This window comes from Zeugodacus cucurbitae, chromosome 5 (assembly GCF_028554725.1).
Source record: "Zeugodacus cucurbitae isolate PBARC_wt_2022May chromosome 5, idZeuCucr1.2, whole genome shotgun sequence".
Lineage (NCBI taxonomy): Eukaryota > Metazoa > Arthropoda > Insecta > Diptera > Tephritidae > Zeugodacus > Zeugodacus cucurbitae.
In genome coordinates, this window is record NC_071670.1 from 49,719,973 (window position 1) to 49,739,441 (window position 19,469).

The following is a 19,469-nucleotide window of genomic DNA, read 5'->3' on the forward strand; positions in this document are numbered from 1 at the left end:
CTGGAACTCTAATAATTTCTCTTTTGATTTCTATTGTATTTCAAAATTATAAGTTCAAATGTGATTATTCAATTCTAAAACTATAAAATCGTTCGGGCCGAATGCTAACGAAACCTGGAGCGATAATTGCCTTAATTGCAACTGTGCCACAAGAAAATGTCTCTGGGGTTTTCCTAGCCGAAGTGAAAATTGAAAGAAACGGGGAAACCCACTCTACCCTTAAAGGAGTTCCATATAATTAAGAGTTACTTTTCAAATCGAAAGCAATGACTTGGCTAGGTATATAAGGGGTTCAGAGTTGACTTCAGACATCAGTCAGCAACTCTAAGGTGACAGAGAAACATACAGTCAAAAAAGTTTCACACGGAACATTAAACTACAACTTAAAAACACCAAGATGACTTTAAAGCTAAACTTATTGCTTAAAATGTTAGCATTTATCATGCTAGTACTTCTAGCTCGTGCTAGACCATCGCCAATACCTAATGCAGACATGATGAACAAATTAAAGAGCATTTTCAAAGTTGGAAAAGGCATTATGGTTTACAACACCGGCACCTCAAATGAAGCACTTGAGGATGATGAAATCGTTTGCGCCGAACGTAGAGCTGGAAAATCATACTGCAAGGAGGTTGAAAACTATATGGAAGCTACACGTCTGGACAAAATTGATCCAGAGCAATTTGAAAAATTCAGAGCATATTTCACAGACGATATGGCGATGCCACAGAATATAGCAACTCGTATGGAGATCGATGCGGCAGAGAAACCTAGCAGTATTAAGATAAATGTGATTTATCCAGAGGGTGCTGAGTCGGAGGATTCCAAATGGTTTTTGGTAGTTCAACATGAGCAACATAAACAAGGAGTTCTAGTAGAGGAGTGTGGAAATGTGTACAGTGCTACCGAAAAGAATAGTATTTTGCCGCAGGAGGATAGCTCGAAATGTAAACAGAATTTCACCCATCGCAAACTGATTGTATTGGTGAACGGTGTGATGAAGGAGGAAATGGTCAAGTTACCAAGTACCTGTGAATGTAGCTCGGCTTAAGATTATAGTTATATACATATGAAAAAAACAGTAATATTTAAGATATATTAGACTTTTTAAATTTACTGTAATTACTTTTAGCCTATAGAGATATTGTTTATAAGATTTAAAAAAATATAATAATAAATATTAAAAATAATACTGTACAACAAGTTGTGATTTTTTACTATTATTTATATAATGTAAATTTACAAGGCTGTTAAAAGAAAAGTAACTCTAGTTGGCATATATTCTTCACCGGTCCATCACAAAATCAGCTTTTTTGCTTTTTAATAAATTTTATACCTAAACATAAAGAAACCACATACTTATATTGCTTCAGGAAGCTCTATAGATCTTTGACAAACATAATCCAACAGATCTAAATTAAATTTTTTTTCAATTTTCATTAAATTTGTCTAAAAGTGGGTCTGACAGACTACCATATTCAGTAATATAATTTAAGAAGTAATCATTGCGACTTCAGTTTTAAATAAATTAAGAATTTGTGTACACGAAATACATCTAGTAATGCCCCAATGGCATTGGATTGAGGTTGTCTGGTTGTGAGTTTGCTACCTCATCGATTACTTATTCAAAGATTGCGTTTAAGCATAATGGAATAATACTTATAACTCATTTATTAAATTAAGCAATTCCGAGTTTAGTTCCCTATGCTTTAATTTGAACAAAAGAGGAGAGGACAGACAAAGAGTTAGCCCATGTTACTAAAAATTAGTGTGTGTCTTAACTTCGTTGTTATTGAATTAAGCTCAACTTTGGAGTGAAGGAAATGAATAAGTCAGTTAAGTTATACATTTTCAGCTAAGCTTATATGACAGATGCTATAAGGTGTCCAGTATTTTTCGATATACAGAATTTGTATTTTTTTTTACAGATCTAGCGTTTACTCTTTATACCATCTGTTATATACAGGGACCGTAACTCTTATGACTTTTATCAAAAAAATCAAAAAATAAGAGTTATTTTTGATTTTTATATATTTAGATCAAAAATAAAAGTTATTTTTGATTTTTATTTTTTTAGATCAAAAAATAAGAATTATTTTTGATTTTTATATTTTTAAATCAATAATAAAAATCAATTCAAAATTTTTATTTTTTATTTATGCCGTGTGTATTACAATATGCTGCATCATTCCAATTTTTATATGTCACAAATTTTGAATTGATTTTTATTATGGATTTAAAAATAAAAAATAATTCTTATTTTTTGATCTAAAAAAATAAAAATCAAAAATAACTTTTATTTTTGTTGATGTTCCTTTATGTATGATTTTTTTGATTAAAAATTGTAAAATAACTCTTATTTCCGGTCCCTGGTTATATAAGTTTGAGACAAAAATTTTACACACCATTATCCTTTTTTTTAATGTTTCCTATATATCCTGTAATCACTAATAATTATTTAAAATTATTAAAAATGTTTTTTTTTTTTTAAATGTTTTTTTCGAATTTCGAAAACAATTATTTCGATTTTGGTGGCTAACTTCAATAAAGGGAGAATGGACTTTTTAACTTATTTGTCTATCTCCCAGAAAAAATTAGTTTGGTCTAATTCCAAACTAAGTGTTGTACAGTGTAATTCTATGGAACTCATTTTAAAGGTAGAGCGGATTTTCCCGTTTCTTTCAGTTTTTCTTGTGATATAATTGTGTCATTATTTCATAACGTTTGATTATAATATCCTAGTAATTTAGTTAAAGTTCGATCAGAACTATTTTGTATTATCCATTCCAACTATTTTATGTGAATGGGAAGTGTGAGCCTACGTATGAGCCATATTTTACCAACAATTGTTATCTGAAATAAAAATTACCCTAAATTTTGTGACTTTATCTGATCACCAAGAACTTCACATATGACTGCCCCTGTATACTTCATTTGGGTTAAGTGTACGTCTGATATCCCCAGACAATTGATGAGCCGAAATGCCTTTATTTATGTTCTTCCTCACGGTCCAGTTCATTTAGAATCAGTATTTATGACTTAAAATAACCCTGTCTCAGCGGAAGGCCTTTTGAAATTTGAAAATATATATTAAAAGTATTACTTTTACATTAAAGCTCTAAAGAGTTGGAAAATTGTATTTTCCTATTTAAAGACGTTGAAGTTATAATTCTAATTCTAAATATACCTTTCTGCCTGTCACTGTAATTTCGTTATTGAACCCTCAGCAATGCTTTTATGCGCATAAACTATATATGTACGTACTGCGTGCCTGGACCTTTGTCTCTTTTTTTTGTATATTAAAACATTTTCCTAAACAGAAGGAAAGTAATTCAAATAAAGCTTCCTTTGTGTTGGACAATTCAATTCGGATTGCATGCAATTGACATACATATGTAGCTGTTGCACTGAACTGAAAACAAATTATTTCAAGTCTTATAAATCGATTCCTTCAGGTTTTTGAATGTATTCTTTAATGTTATTCGAAAAAAGAAAGTCGCAAATTGTAATTCACAAGAACGCTTAACAAGACTTAGTCTTCTTATATTAAATCATAAAATTAAAAGATCTAAACGAACAAAATATTTCTTTTAATTGCTATATTTTTCTGTACTCTGAGAATGTTTCGCACATTTTCCAAATTAAACTATATTACAATAAATATAAACTAATTATACAAATTTCTTATAATATTTCTAAATTATTTAAGCATTAATTAAATTAATTCTTTCAATTTAGCAAATTGTTCTGGATCAATTTTATCCAGACGTGTAGCCTCCATTAAACTGTCAATCGGTTTACAAAGTGATTTTCCATTCCTACGTTCAGCGCAAATAATTTCGTCATCTTCAAGTCCTTCACTTGTTGTTGCTGTGTTGTACACCATAATTCCGTCTCCAACTTTGAAGATACTCTTCAATTTATTCATTAAATCTTTAGAATCCTCTGGATTGGGCATTGCCGCTGGTCTGGCACTAGTTTGATGAGCTAGCAGGAAGAATATTAGCATTGCAACCAATGTGTGGAGTTTCAATTGCATCTTGATTTTTATAACGCTTAATGGTGTGTTTAAAAAAACTGAGATTGATTATTTTGGAAGTGTTTGCACTGTATGTTTCTCTGTCACCTTAGTGCTAATGACTGATAATTCGAGTCAATTCTCAGCGCATTATATAGCGCGAACCGAAGAGAATATGCATATATTCGCTATGGGGAAAACCCACTTTATTCATTGAGTTGTTTAGTAACCTGATGATTACCTTAATACTATTTCACATAAAGAATTCCTTTCATATATGGGCAGGTATTTTCTGCTAGTGTAAGGAGTTTCGGTTCAACTGGGGAAAACCCGGTTACTTTTCCTTTCTTTTGAACATTATTACCTCTTAACGATTATTATTGCACTACTTCACTTGCACTCGATGACGATGGAACAGATGTTCCATTACCCGACCATGAAGAAATTCGAATAGCAATTACCCGCTTGAAGAACAACAAAGCAGCGGGGGCCGATAGATTACCGGCAGAACTATTCAAATACTGCGGCGAAGAACTGATAAGGTGCATGCATCAGCTTCTTTGCAGAATATGGTCGGAAGAAAGCATGCCTGACGATTGGAATCTCAGTGTGCTCTGCCCAATCCATAAAAAGGGAGATCCCACAATCTGCGCCAATTACCGTGGGATCAGCCTCCTAAATATCGCATACAAGGTTCTATCGAGCGTATTGTGTGAAAGACTAAAGCCCACCGTCAACAAACTGATTGGACCTTATCAGTGTGGCTTTAGACCTGGAAAATCGACAACTGACCAGATATTCACCATGCGCCAAATCTTGGAAAAGACCCGAGAAAAGAGGATCGACACACACCACCTTTTTGTCGATTTTAAAGCTGCTTTCGACAGCACGAAAAGGAGTTGCCTTTACGCCGCGATGTCTGAATTTGGTATCCCCGCAAAACTAATACGGCTGTGTAAATTGACGTTGAGCAACACCAAAAGCTCCGTCATGATTGGGAAGGACCTCTCCGAGCCGTTCGATACCAAACGAGGTTTCAGACAAGGTGACTCACTATCGTGCGACTTCTTTAACCTGATGCTGGAAAAAATTATAAGAGCTGCAGAGCTAAACCGAGAAGGTACAATCTTCTACAAGAGTGTACAGCTCCTGGCGTACGCCGATGATATTGATATCATCGGAAGCAACAACCGCGCCGTTTGTTCTGCTTTTTCCCGCATGGATAAGGAGGCGAAGCGAATGGGTCTGGAGGTGAATGAGGACAAGACGAAATATCTCCTGTCATCAAACAAACAGTCGGCGCATTCGTGTCTTGGCTCCCACGTCACTGTTGACAGTCATAACTTCGAGGTCGTAGATAATTTCGTATACCTGGGAACCAGCATCAACAACACGAACAATATCAGCCTCGAAATCCAGCGCAGAATAACTCTTGCCAACAGGTGCTACTTTGGACTGAGTAGGCAATTGAACAGTAAAGTCCTCTCTCGACGAACCAAAATCAAGCTCTACAAGTCGCTTATCATTCCCGTCCTGCTTTACGGTGCAGAAGCTTGGACGATGTCAACATCAGATGAGACGACACTAGGAGTTTTCGAGAGGAAAATTTTGCGCAAGATTTATGGTCCTCAGAACATTGGCAACGGCGAATACCGCAGACGATGGAACGATGAGCTGTACGAGTTATACGACGACATTGACATAGTTCAGCGAATAAAAAGACAGCGGCTACGCTGGCTAGGTCATGTTGTCCGAATGGACGAAAACACTCCAGCCCTGAAAGTGTTCGATGCAGTACCCGCCGGAGGAAGCCGAGGAAGGGGAAGGCCTCCACTCCGTTGGAGGGACCAGGTGGAGAGCGACCTGGTTACACTTGGGATCTCCAACTGGCGCCGAACTGCGAAGGAGAGAGACAGGTGGCGCACTATCGTCGATTCGGCTATAACCGGCTAAACGGTTGCAACGCCAATCACATACATACATACTTCACTTGCAGATGAATTTGTTATGGTACATATGTCATAAATGATCAGTTCAGTTCGGTGCACAAGGTTCGGTTCAACGTGGTCACAGCTCAGCTCCTATAATGATTGAAAGGACTCCCCTTGTAAAGGTGTTACACTTCTACATTACTGTAAAAAATGGGTTCAAAACTGGCCAAAAGTGTACCATGCGAAAGTTGTAAAGGTCGTGGCAAAGCAGATAATCAATAATCTCTTCGATCGAGAGCATTGGATCTTCCATTAAGATTCTGCTTCAGCATACTGGATCCAAATATGTTTTACTCCGATTTTAAATCCTCTTTCAGATTACTGAAGAAGTGTAAAGATGGTTACCATGTTGAACCCTTGGAATAACATCTTTTGCGTCTTCGGAACTTTTTGCGCAGATAAATTTGTTAATTTGTAAAAAGTATACTTTCATTGACGTTGACCGCGTGTCACTGGCTTTAGTTGAGCCTTATTTCCATCAAGCGCATTGTCCGAAGATGATCAGTTCAGCTTTCATATGAAGATCATGTTCAATAAGTCTCGACTTTGATCTAGTCGATATATCCATTTGCCTTAACATAGTTTTATCTTTTCTAAAGGGATTTCTGCGAATAATTTTTTTGAGAAGCCAGAAATCACCGTGTCACTGTTAATCAGCGAAAGAAAACACTGAACTGGTTAAAACACGGAAGAGCTTTATGGCATACCATAACAAAATCACATTTTTTACAAAACCAAACAAACAACAAATGTGATCTGCAGGTGGGGCAGTGCAATAATGATCGTTAAAATTTAATATTGTATTTTAACGACTTTTTCAAAAGAAAGGAAGAGTAAACGGGTTTTCCCCAGTTGTGCCGAAATTCCTTACACTAGCTGAAAATACCTGTCTTCATTTGAAAGCAATTCTTTATGTGAAGTACTTTTAAGGTAATCATCAGGTTACTAAACAACTCAATGAATGAAGTGGGTTTTCCCCATAGCGAATATATACGAATACTCTTCGGTTCGAGCTATATAATGCGCTGAAAATTGACTCGAATTATCAGTCATTAGCACTAAGGTGACAGTGAAACATACAGTTCAAACACTTCCAAAAGAAGCAATATCAGCGGATTTTAAACACTTAACATTAAACGTTAGAAAAATCAAGATGCAATTGAAATTCTACACATTGGTTGCAATGCTAACATTCTTCCTGTTAGTTCTTCAAACAAGTGCCAGACCAGCGGCAATACCCAATCCAGAGAATTCTAAAGATTTGATGGATAAATTGAAGAGTATCTTCAAAGTTGGAGACGGAATTATGGTGTACAACACTGCAACAACAAGTGAAGGGCTTGAGGATGACGAAATAATTTGCGCAGAACGTAGGAATGGAAAATCACTTTGTAAAACGATTGACAGTTTAATGGAGGCTACACGGCTTGATAAAATTGACCCAGAACAATTTGCTAAATTGAAAGAAATAATTATTTAATATTTAAATATTATAAGAAATAGTTGTAAAAATAGTTTTAGGAGGAAAATGTGCGATACATTCTCAGAGTTTATAGATGTTGATAAAAATAAAGCAATAAAAAAATAATAATTTTTTCTGTATAAATTATTTAGACTTCTTATATAAAAATAAGAAGGTTTAGGGTAGCAAGTCAGTATTGTTAGTTGTTCGGTTGAATTAAAATTTGAGACAGTCCTCTATAAGACTTAAAAAGAATTGTTTTCATTTAATTTTTTAATTGAAACTCAATATCCGAGTCCACAATATTCACAAAGCATTTATGACTAATAGTGGTGAATAGTGTAAATGCACTTTCTTGTGTTCCGCACTTCTCTGAAAAGGTGGCGACAACAAACTTCATTTCATTGTTCATTGTAAAACTACCTATCATAAGTGACTTGCTGACGTGAGTAGTGAATTCAATTCAGTTCTTTTGAAAATTTCAAAGTGTGATGTCGCCAAGAGTGAAGTGAAAATACATAACTGCATTTCTTAAAGTTTCAAAAAAGATATGTAATAATATAATATACGGCTATTAATTTAAGTACGAGGTGCTTTTTTTCTGGAATATCGCATTGAGAATATGAGCAAAGGCGATAAAAAGGGAGATGAGAGAGGATTAATATCTCATAATTACTCGACTGCACGGACAGGAACACTACACAACTTGTGACCATCGAAAGGATTTTTCCAAAGAGGCAAAATAAATGTTATGTTCATCAGAAATTAATAAGAGAAATGAAAAGAGAAACAATTTTATTTTTCAGAAGTGTAATCAGACATTTGGAAGTGCCCAACAAGTGGCGAATAATAGCAAGGAGAAAACATATCGATACATTTTACATTTTTGAGCAGTCCACCATCTTCGTGCGCCGTAAGCCACTGCGGAATTTTCTTCTGCATGCAAACTTACAGCTTATTGTGCATTTTCTGAGGTCCTTTTAAAGCCGTCAGTTGTAAATTCATTCGTAACATATGCTTTATTCATGTGATATGTGGCAAAAAGGGCACGAAAATTAAAGAACACGAGAGAGAAATTGTGAATGACGGAATTGCATGTGGCATGCAAATGTGCACATACGATTTTTTGATTCATTTTACAAATGTTAAAGTACAAGAGCTTACATGAATATGTATGGGTTGTAAAGTAATGCGCATTTGCAAGTGCAAGGAAATTTCAAAAATGTGAGTTGCTTAAATTTTCATAATATATCACGGCGGTAATGGTAGGTTACACGCACGATTATTAACGATTTTTTATAACCATTAAAGAAAGTAACTTTCTTAAAGACCCAAGAAACATTGGAATTGAAATTCTCAAACGTTGGAGAATATATTAATTTTCAACATTTATGCAATGTGAAAGACAACATTTTCTCAAAGGCTATTTCTCAAATTTGGTTCTATATTTTTACAATTTGAGAAAATGTTTGAGATTTTAACATTCTCAAATTGAGAACAAAGGAAAATTTCACATTGAAAAGTGCCTTTTATGTAGAGAATGGCTAGGTTTTCAAACTTTGAAATTAAGGTTGATTCTCAAACGCATCTCAATTTGAGAATCAACAAAAATATTCATTGGGGAGTACTGAAGATCTTATATACAAAATACCTATTTCCTAGATTATTAGTGTGACAGTTCAATATAATGCTTCTCCAATATCAATCACTATTTTCAATAACTATTCAGTTTCTCAGTGATATATGATAATGCATAGGCACTAGATATATATATGTATGAGATAAAAGATCTCTTTTTTTCAAAGTCGACGAGGAAATTCGTGTAAATATTATACATATATTATATAATACATTTAGGTCTTTAAACATTGAATGTGCTGTAGGTTAGGTTAAGTGGTTGTCAATCGACACACCTAGGTCTTTGGGACACCAGCGGAACTGGGATCCCCTCGCAATATTAAACCATATTTCAAGCGCCCTGTGGTCTTGATAAAATGAAATAATTCACATAGTGTGCTGTATATGGATACAGATCTAGTCATAGTATCCATTATTGATGAACTACTAGTACTAGTACTGCCTTGGAACCACTTAAAAATCGTTGAAACTTAAGCTCAAAATTAATTTTATTACAGAAAGATTGCGTCCTTATTTCAGAACTTTTTTAATGCGAAAGCCTAAATATTTTTAATGATTTTGAACCAATGTTATCTTCATCTAAAAAAAATACAAAATAAGCTGGAAACTTCGCAAAGGTCCAATGTTATCTACACCAAGGCGAGCAATTTAAAAGATCAAATAATGATCAAAGATGAAAATCTTGAAATCCTCACTTAATGAAAACGTACAGAGACTAATAGTTCCAATTAATTGGAGACTTGCTCTTACGCAGACATCATGGACAATTTATTTCACCATTTTGTGATCTAATAAACCATTGTTTGAACGATATATAATAATAATTGATATATAACGATGAATGAACTCGAGGATTATATGTACCAAAAGTTATCAACTGTTGAATAACGTCAATTGTGGAGACATCAAATTGTGTAGATGAAGACAGGTATAAGAATGCCAAACCCTATATTATATGTTCTTATATTATAATTTTAAGTTATTTTTAAATATTATATTCATGAAATATTCATATAATTTTTCATTCTCGGAAAATAGTATATATAATGTATGTATGTATATATGTAAGTTTCAAGACAATAAAAATGGTATTATAACAATTTAAAAATTTGCATTTTTTCTGCAAGGAAGTACAATCATTTGTTTACATTTTAAACTGCTCAATTTTCAACTACAAAGACGGAAACTGTCTTCGCTCCTAATGATTCACAGTCGCAATTCGTAGAATTCGGAACAAAAGTGATTTTTTCTTAAAGATTTACTAAGGTATCGAGAACTGTTAAATTTGATTGCATCATTATTTGCAATTTAAGTAGCCCTACGGGAAAACGCAAATACTTTTTTGTCTAGCCATTTGTGTGAGCACTCGAAAAGGTAAGCTACCGTCGACGTAATAATGGACGCACCTGCTACCTGCCGCGCAACACGCATGCGCGACGCGCTCTACATGGGCATGCCTGTGTGGTTCGGTATAAAACGCAAATATTTTACGTATTTCATTCAGTTGTGGGAAAAACCCAGCATTCAGCGACACCTGACAATTAACTGAGCGACGGAAAAACCCAAGTTTCAACAGATTTCAATAATCAACTCAACTAATACTGGACGAAAACATACGAGCTGCGTGGGGAAAACCCAGTACGAGAGGATTTGGAGTAATTTATATACTTAGGAGCATAATTACGGAGTCTACGAAGCAGAAATGAGAAACATGTGTTATCTACAGTTACGATTACAGATCGCTTTATTGGGCGTTTTGCTGATAATTAAACACACCGGCAGTCGGCCAGTAGCGGATATCGAAACGGAAATCGTGTTAGATGATCTCTTCGAAATGGGCACCGGTTTCTATGTATTCAACACAACGAATGGACAAACAAGCGATGATGAGATCATATGCCCCGAACGCTTGAAAGGGCAGACATTTTGTACGGAGGTCACCAATTACTTGGAGGCAACACAATTGAATAAATTCAAAACAGAAGAATTTGAAAAGTTCAAATCTTATTTCAAAGATGATTTCGTACAACCAATAAGTTTGGCGAGTCGCATGAGCGAAGATGCGGATGAGACGTATTTTTGCAATAGTAAAGCACGTTTGGTCTATCCGAAGGTAGCCGAGACGGTGGAATCGAAATGGCTGATGGTGGTGCAGCACGAACAGTACAAACAAGGTGTGCTGGTGGAGCAATGCGAAAATGAAGATGCGCCTTGCAAATTCGACGATCTCCTGCCATTCGGCGTGAAGTCGCGATGTAAGCAACATTTTGTCTATAGAAGTTTGGTGGTGCTGGTGGATGGCGTCATGCAGGAGCGCATGGTGCGACTGCCCAATGCGTGTAAATGTGCGCTGCGCGATATGAGAACGAGTTGATGGAGTGGGGGGATTGTTTATTTATTAATTATTGTTCGTTGAATAATTCCAAGAATTATTTGTACAGTCATGTGGTAGCATATATTAATAAGAAATTCATAGAATGTTCAGTTAAGATATTAAATAAATTAAATCATTTACAAATGCAATATAAAAGTATGTGTACTATTTGTATGTGTTTAGGTTGTAATTGTTCCAGTTATTCCAATAAATTTTAGAGAGATTTAGTAATCTCAATGGCTCACACTGAATTCAGTACTAATAATTTAGGCTGGATTTAGTTAATTGTCTAGAAAGAAACAACTTGTTTATATATAAAAAATAATTATAGCTCAATATCAGCTACTATTTTTTGATTGATCTCCGATATACAAATCTTAAGATCAGAACAATACAAGATTTTAAATACTTTTTTTCTGCACTTCGTTCCTAGAGATAGGTGATTAAGAAATTTTATTTTTTTTAATTCAAGAAATAATCAAAGGTCTTAAATAGATAAATAATGAAATATAAATTCAATTTTTTTCATATAATTAAACTATTCTTAGTTTTATGTGAACAATGGTTTATATAAACGGATGAGTTCATTGCAGAATATTTAAAACCGTAATTCATAAAAAACGATATTAAATATTTAAATTTAAATAATAAAAGGTTTGCTCACTCACCAAAAAATATATGTTTGCTTTTCTGAAAATAGAAATAAAAAAAATTACATGAATATTTAAAAAATAACATTTCAAACTCAAAAGAAGATATTATTAAAGTTTAAAAATCAAAATATATAAAATATAAAAAAAATTCGAAAAAGTACGATAATATCACGTGGACGTGTACTAGGCAGGTACATATCAAATGTTCTACCTGCGCCTACCGCCTACCTTTTTAAGCTGTCACCTACCTGTGTTACTATTACCTCACGCCCTACCTTAATTAATGACTATCATTGTGTATACCTGAAAAAGCTAAACTAGATCAATTTAGTGTATAAAAAGGTGAGCGATGTGGAAGTTTTCAAACAGTTCAAGCTGCAGATCTCTCCAGTACACAACACTCGAGCAGTCAAGCAAAATTAAAATTTCGATAAATCTTTTCTAATATCTTAAACTAAAAAAATTCTAACTAAAATGGGTGGTTTACAATCTAAAAAATATTATTATGAACCCAGCACATCAAAATCTGAAAGTCAAAGCATCGTTGACGACGGACTCTCTAAAAGAAAGTCCATATTCACTCGCAAATATAGGCCCGTATCTGCTTCACCAGCCGGAGCTGCGGCGGCTGCACGCATTTTAGGCCGTTACTCTGGATCACCAATGAAGAAACGTCAAAAAGTCGATAAGAACACACCACAGGAACCGGCCCCATTGAAAAATGGAAAGAATATGGAAAAGGAAAACCACTTCGAAGCAGAAAATACCGCACAAAATGCAAATCGTAGCTTAATGCGGAAAATAAGCTTACGCAGTCGTCCATCTTATAGAAATTCCTTAAAAAAGAAAACCGACGAGGAGGAACCGCTACTGATCCATACCGCTGTAGTAGTACACGCTAATTGTGAGATAGACCAAAGCTCGGTTATAGAACAAGCAGAGATATTACGTAAAATTAAACTCGACAAACTGAAATGGCAGATCTTATCAAGAATGCCTGTAGAGCAGGCGGTAATCATGGAGAAATTAATGACAGAACTGAAAGAGCGATTGACATCTAAGCACCAGGAACTAGAAATCAACAGAACAGAACAGAAAGAAAGTGACAAATTTAAAATATGCCATCATAATACCGTTAGCCGTTATAATCCCTATGAAAGAACGAAGCATACAGAAGAGCGCAGGGTCACATCCACACAAGATATATTACCCAAAGTACGTCGCACTTTGAAGCCACGTTTATTATCTGAGATACCAGAAGAACAAGTCATAATTATTGAGAAAGTAATGGCGGAGTTGAAGGAGCGCATTGCTAAAAGAAATCTGGAACAAGGCTCAACCGCAAATAGGTCACAAACTGATAATTCCCAAGATTCGACTGTGATATCCCCACGAAGCTCGCTCTCAGAAGGAATCTTGAAGGAGCTGCAACGACGCATTGAAAGAAGAAACCTTAAGTCAAACAGTAATAGACTCGACAAAATTAAATTGCAAATTCTGTCGAAGATACCAGAGGAGCGAGTCATAATCATGGAAAAACTTATGACAGAGCTTAAACATCGGTTAAGCGCAAGACACGAGGCAGTAAATAACAATAAAAACATCAATGACGAAGGAGAAGAAATCAAAAAGCAGAAGAATCTCAAACCAATATCAACTCGGTCGCATTCTTTTATGCGCGCCCACAAGAGTCGATACTTACCTTACGAAATGGCTAAACAGAAACCAAAGAATCAGTCAGATGCATCGATATCAACCGCATTTGAAGCTGAAAAGCTGGACCAAAAAGTGCGTCGTTCTCTAAGACCACGTTTCTTATCAGAGATACCTAAGGAGCAGGTTATGATCATTAAAAACGTAATGTCGGAGCTAAAAGAATGTCTGGCGAAGAGAAATGAGGAACATAAAACTAAACCAAAGTCGATAGAAGTAAAACAGTGCCGATCTCCGGACCGTTGTTTGAAGTCGACTGAACTAGAAATCCTACCAAAGAAGATGGCCATAACTGTATAAATCAAACATCGATTAACATTTTTAGTTAGTATTAGTTAATATTGTAAAATAATAATGTAGAAATATATAAATTGTAGATATGTAAAATAAAATTAATTAATTTTAAATTATTTGACTTTTTTGTTTAGAAGATTTTTAGGATATAAAGTATGATTTTATCTAAAAAAAACGATTCCACTATTCTAAAATATTATTCAGGCTCTACTGTTATCATTACTAAATCATCAAAATTGAAGATGGATCTAACGATATCGCCAATTTTGAGTGATGTTGGATAAATTAATTAGGAATGATATAGCTCTGAGAAACATTCTGCATTATTATTAGTTCTTGAAAATTGTTATTTGGAGCAGGTTTTGATCTCGGACTTATTCTTTGGATAATCACATTGTTTATCCATATTGCCAGACGGTTTCAAGATTCTGTCTTTGTTCGAAATTAATTTTTTTAATCTGCTCTTGTTAAATAATCCAATAATCCCAACCACAATTTATCAACAATAAAAAAAGAAAGTTGAAATCACTTCCTATCATCCTTTTCACACATTCTCTTCTGCAATTTTTTATTGCCATTGTGTTTTTGTAGCTTATTAAATGCAAATTGCGTGTCAGCGCAACAATGTGTGTTGCAACAGCACATTACGTAAATACATCGCAGTTCACTGTTCATTGAAGTTGCTGTCGTAATCCTCCGTAATTGTCACTGTTATTGCCATCCGGCGCCTCAAAGTGCAGTTTAAAATTAAACGTAGTAAATGTCGTTGCAGACACTTAATAATTTGCATACTTTTTAATTTGATGAAGCTGTCGAATGTACTCCGTGTGAGTAAAGTTGTTCTTTTTATCTCAAAATATAATTTTCAGCAATTTTTTTCCTTTGCTGTACTCATTTATACCCTATTTCATCCTTTCTCTCTCTCTCACTTCCAGGTTATGCGATGAACTCGCGCCCACGTCAAAATTCGGTATTCGTTGGCTCCAGCCCCAGCCAGTTTATGATGCCCCGACCGCCACGTAAAACACGCTCGGCCATGGATTTACACTCGATGGTGCTGGATGAGGCGGCGGAGCAGGTGTAAGGACATGGTAAAGTTTACTATAAGGAATACCATCGCCTAATATCGAGTTTCTGTAAAAATTTTTAATGCTTTTGCTCACTATCACTTTCTACTCTGAAAGAAATGAATGGAGAACATTTACTCCAATCTAATTGTTTGCTCTTGCACTTGTTATTTTCTACAAGTCACTACTACTTCTTTATACTACATATATACTATACTTTAAACGGTATATATACATATGTATATGTTATACAAACAAACATATTTTTATGCCTAAGAAATCTTCCTACTACGTATACTAAAATCGTAAATAAGTTGCGTTCTTATTATATACTTATATGTACTTGGAGTTCATATTTCTATGTCAACGTATGAAACTTCTTTTTATTCTAATTCACATACTAAGGAAAAAAACTATGTATATATCTACACTATTACTTAAGTCTTGAATGTTTTATACATTTTATATAACTGTATATGTATAGGACTACAGTTAGTTTAACTTGTAAAGAAATATTCACTAAAACTTACTGAAATCGACAAGGAAAATACATTAGCTCCAACTTTGGTATATTTTTATATACACACTTCTTGAGATTTTCGTTTTAAAAAAGATCTTCCAGAAAGATTCATTTATAATCTCTACTAATTTGTTTTGTTTTTACAGTTCTGAAAATAATATAATATTTAACTCTATTCAAGCATAATCGCGTTCATCCATAGTTAAAGCAATGATTCGAGATCTTTGTATAATTAATGTTAACCTTTGTCTTTGGTCCTGTAATCTACTATCTTTACCCTTATCAAGTTAAGAATCACCTACATCTTCACTGATATTCGAACCTATTAGTGAAAATTATTCATTTTATCCATTTAACCCCACCAGATCAGGATTTTGACATAACCCCAGAAAACCAATATGGCGGACACCGATTTTTAAAATTCCTCGGATTCAATTGAAACTCGCTACATGGTGGTTTTAAGGGTCGTTGATTACGAATCCGGTGTCGGTTTTTTCAAAATTCAAAATGGCGGATTCAATATAGCAGACGCTATTTAGAAAAAATTCATCGGAATCGCTCGAAACTCGTTACTCCGGGGTTTTCGGGGTCTCTAATACAAATTTGACGTTACTTTTCAAAGATTCAAAATGGCGAAACAATATGGTAGACACATTTTAAAAATTTGCAATATTACATACACCATTTTGAATTTTGAAAAACCGACGATAATGAAGTTTAAAAAACACTGTCCGCCATATTGTCAATAAAGCTTTTCTGGGGTTATGTCAAAAACCTGATATGAACATAGTTTAAGAAAAGAATTTTACAAACATATTTTGAAATTTGCTTGTTCGTGGTTTCAGAAGTCAGGTTAGTTAAAAACTATTGTCCAATGGTTTCTCCTTAGAACATCAGACTGATTGTTCATAAAAAGGCAACTGAAGACAACTATTTTATTATTTTAAGACAGCAGTCATTTTCGCAAATATTTCCAACCTAAAATGGAGTCTAAACCTAAGATTATATAAATATAATTTCAAGGGCAATAATAATAAGGAGACGGCTTTCCTCCGATTGGTGTTAACTCAAGCAGCTACTCGAATATGTGTCAGTTATTTACGATTCATTTCTACACATTTTTTCGTTATAATGAACCTTCGATAATGACAGTTCATATCGAGCGACTCCGTACATAGTTGGAAAGTGTGTATATAAAAATATATATAACATTGGCAATGTAAATAAAGTTTTTTGCAGTAAACTACTATTTAATAAATAATTCTAGTACATTAAGACGTTCATTAAAAGCAAAATACAACAAAAAAAATATAAAAAATTTATTTTCATAATAAATTTAGTTAAGAAACTTCAAAGAAATGGAAAAGCTTTAAAACAAACCAACCGACAAAATACTAGCAAACGAGTTAGTTAGCGGGATTTGTGGGGGTAATTGAGTAGAATTAAATAAAAAAGGGAAATATCAAGCAACATAAGCAAGGGTTACAACAAAAACAAATATACTTAATATATATATATAAACTAAGCGCCAAATAAAAAAAAACAAATAATTGAAATTCAAAATTTAACTATTTAATATAAAAATATGAAATAAAAATATATATATTTCTCAATTTTTTGTGCTATTTTACACAAGCGTTTCAAATAAATACTACTATTTAAGCAAATGCATATAAATAATATTTATGTATTTTTTACAATAAATGTACACTTACATATATAAACTAACTGTATGTACTCGTATGTAGCAGCTCGTTAAATTTTCTACTTGAAATTGTGTTAATTGAAAAGTTTTTAAAAGTAGTTTGTTATATAAAATAAAAATTGTAAAATGTAAAGTCTAGATTTATATAAGCACGCAGCTATATACCTAATAACAATTAAAACAAAATAATTTAAAATTGAAAAAAAGTGGCCAATTACTTCGTTAAGTGCTATGTAGTGATGTTATTAGAAAGTAGTGTAAAGCATAGAAAATTATGTAACTCTATTATTTCTCAACTAACGACTTCTATTGTATTCTATTTCTATTATACAAACAAAAAACTTTATAAAAGTTTTGGTTTCGCACACTGAAACCAAAACAAGAGCAATGGCAAAAAAGCTTTATGAGAATGTATAAAACAAAACTATGAAATAAGCGCAAAGCGTCGGACGGTCAGTGGGACTACGGCGTTGTTGTTATCAGGCAATGAAGTTAGCATAGTCGGTATGTTATAAAATAAGTAAAAAATACATTATGTATGTATGTATATAAATATTACACAATAAAAATTTTAAATTAAATAAATAACAAGTAAGGAAGGGCTAAGTTCGGGTGTAACCGAACATTTTATACTCTCGCAATTTATTTATGTAATTTTATAAAGATAACACAAGTCGACCCATATATTTGGTATAACGTTCAATAGAATAACGAAAATCATCATAAATAGTATATGGGGACTGAGGTAATTCCTAAACCGATTTCACTCGTTTTCACCACCAAGGTACAATGTATCGAAGACTATACGCTCACTTAATTTAATATTACTTATAATTAGGTATATGGGATCTGGGGGAAGTTATGACCCGATTTTTACCATTTCAGGTACAGAGAGAAACTGTTATAAGAAAATGAATTACATTAAAATATCTGAGGGATTTACCTATATTTTCGGTGAAAAATTAACCTTAGGCACTAGGTTCTTCATGTTTGATATCAGGGGCCTTGAAAAGTCATGGTCCGATTTTGACAATTTTTCCACAAGTGATGTCACAGCTCAAACTCAGTATTTGTGTAAAGTTTTATTCCGCTAGCTTCATTGATTCCTTATGAATACATTATAAAGTGAACGAATCAGATGGAATTCAAAATTGAGTTATATGGGAAGTAGACGTAGTTGTGAACCGATTTCGCCCATATTCCACCCGTGTCATCAGGGTGTCAAGAAAGTGTTATATACCGAATTTCATTGAAATCGGTCGAATAGTTCTTGAAATATGGTTTTTGACCCAAAAGTGGGCGACGCCACGCCCTTTTTCCATTTTGTAAAAAAACCTCAGTGCAGCTTCCTTCTGCCATTTCTTATCTAAAATTTGGTGTTTCTGACGTTTTTCGTTAGTGAGTTAACCCACTTTTAGTAATTTTCAAACTAACCTTTGTATGGGAGGTGGGCGTGGTTATTATCCGATTTCTTTCATTTTTGGGCTGTATAAGGAAACGGCTAAAAGAAACGACTGCAGAAAGTTTGGTTTATATTGCTTTATTGGTTTGCGAGTTATATACAAAAAACCTATTTCCAAAAAAATTACATCCAAATGTGCCCCTCCCTAATAGGATCCTATGTTCCAAATTTCATTTTCATAACTTTATTTATGGCTTAGTTATGACACTGTATAGGTTTTCGGTTTCCACCATTTGGTGGGCGTGGCAGTGGACCGATTTTGCCCATTTTCGAAAGCAACCTCCTCAGGGTGCCAAGGAACATGTGTTCCAAGTTTCATTAAGATATCTTAATTTTTACTCAAGTTATCGCTTGCACGGACAGACGGACAGACATCCGGATTTCAAATCCACTCGTCATCCTGATCATTTATGTATATATAACCCCATATCTAACTCTTATATTACTTGGTGACACAAACAACCGTTATGTGAACAAAACTATGATACTCTGTGCAACAGGTTGCGAGAGTATAAAAATTGTAGCATAAACAATAGAGATTTGTAAAATTCAAACATAATAAATAATATATG

At 33.9% G+C, this 19,469-nt stretch overlaps 3 protein-coding genes across 3 annotated transcripts in view; 2 read left to right on the forward strand and 1 right to left on the reverse strand.

Moving 5' to 3' along the window:
• The window catches only part of LOC105212261 (uncharacterized), a 34,182-nt gene extending 15,333 nt beyond the window's left edge, over positions 1 to 18,849 (forward strand). The window contains exon 6 of the mRNA XM_029040184.2: positions 15,079 to 18,849. Coding sequence (XP_028896017.2) covers positions 15,079 to 15,227 — 149 coding nt within the window. The 3' untranslated portion in view covers positions 15,228 to 18,849. The remainder of the gene's footprint in view (positions 1 to 15,078) is intronic.
• LOC128922322 (uncharacterized) lies at positions 2,890 to 4,346 on the reverse strand. The gene has a single exon (XM_054232367.1). It carries the CDS (start codon positions 4,037 to 4,039, stop codon positions 3,716 to 3,718), a length of 324 nt encoding a protein of 107 aa, XP_054088342.1. The 5' UTR covers positions 4,040 to 4,346; the 3' UTR covers positions 2,890 to 3,715.
• Positions 10,626 to 11,635, forward strand: LOC128922319 (protein spaetzle-like). The gene has a single exon (XM_054232364.1). It carries the CDS (start codon positions 10,812 to 10,814, stop codon positions 11,481 to 11,483), a length of 672 nt encoding a protein of 223 aa, XP_054088339.1. The 5' UTR covers positions 10,626 to 10,811; the 3' UTR covers positions 11,484 to 11,635.
• Positions 18,850 to 19,469: the final 620 nt, after the last annotated feature.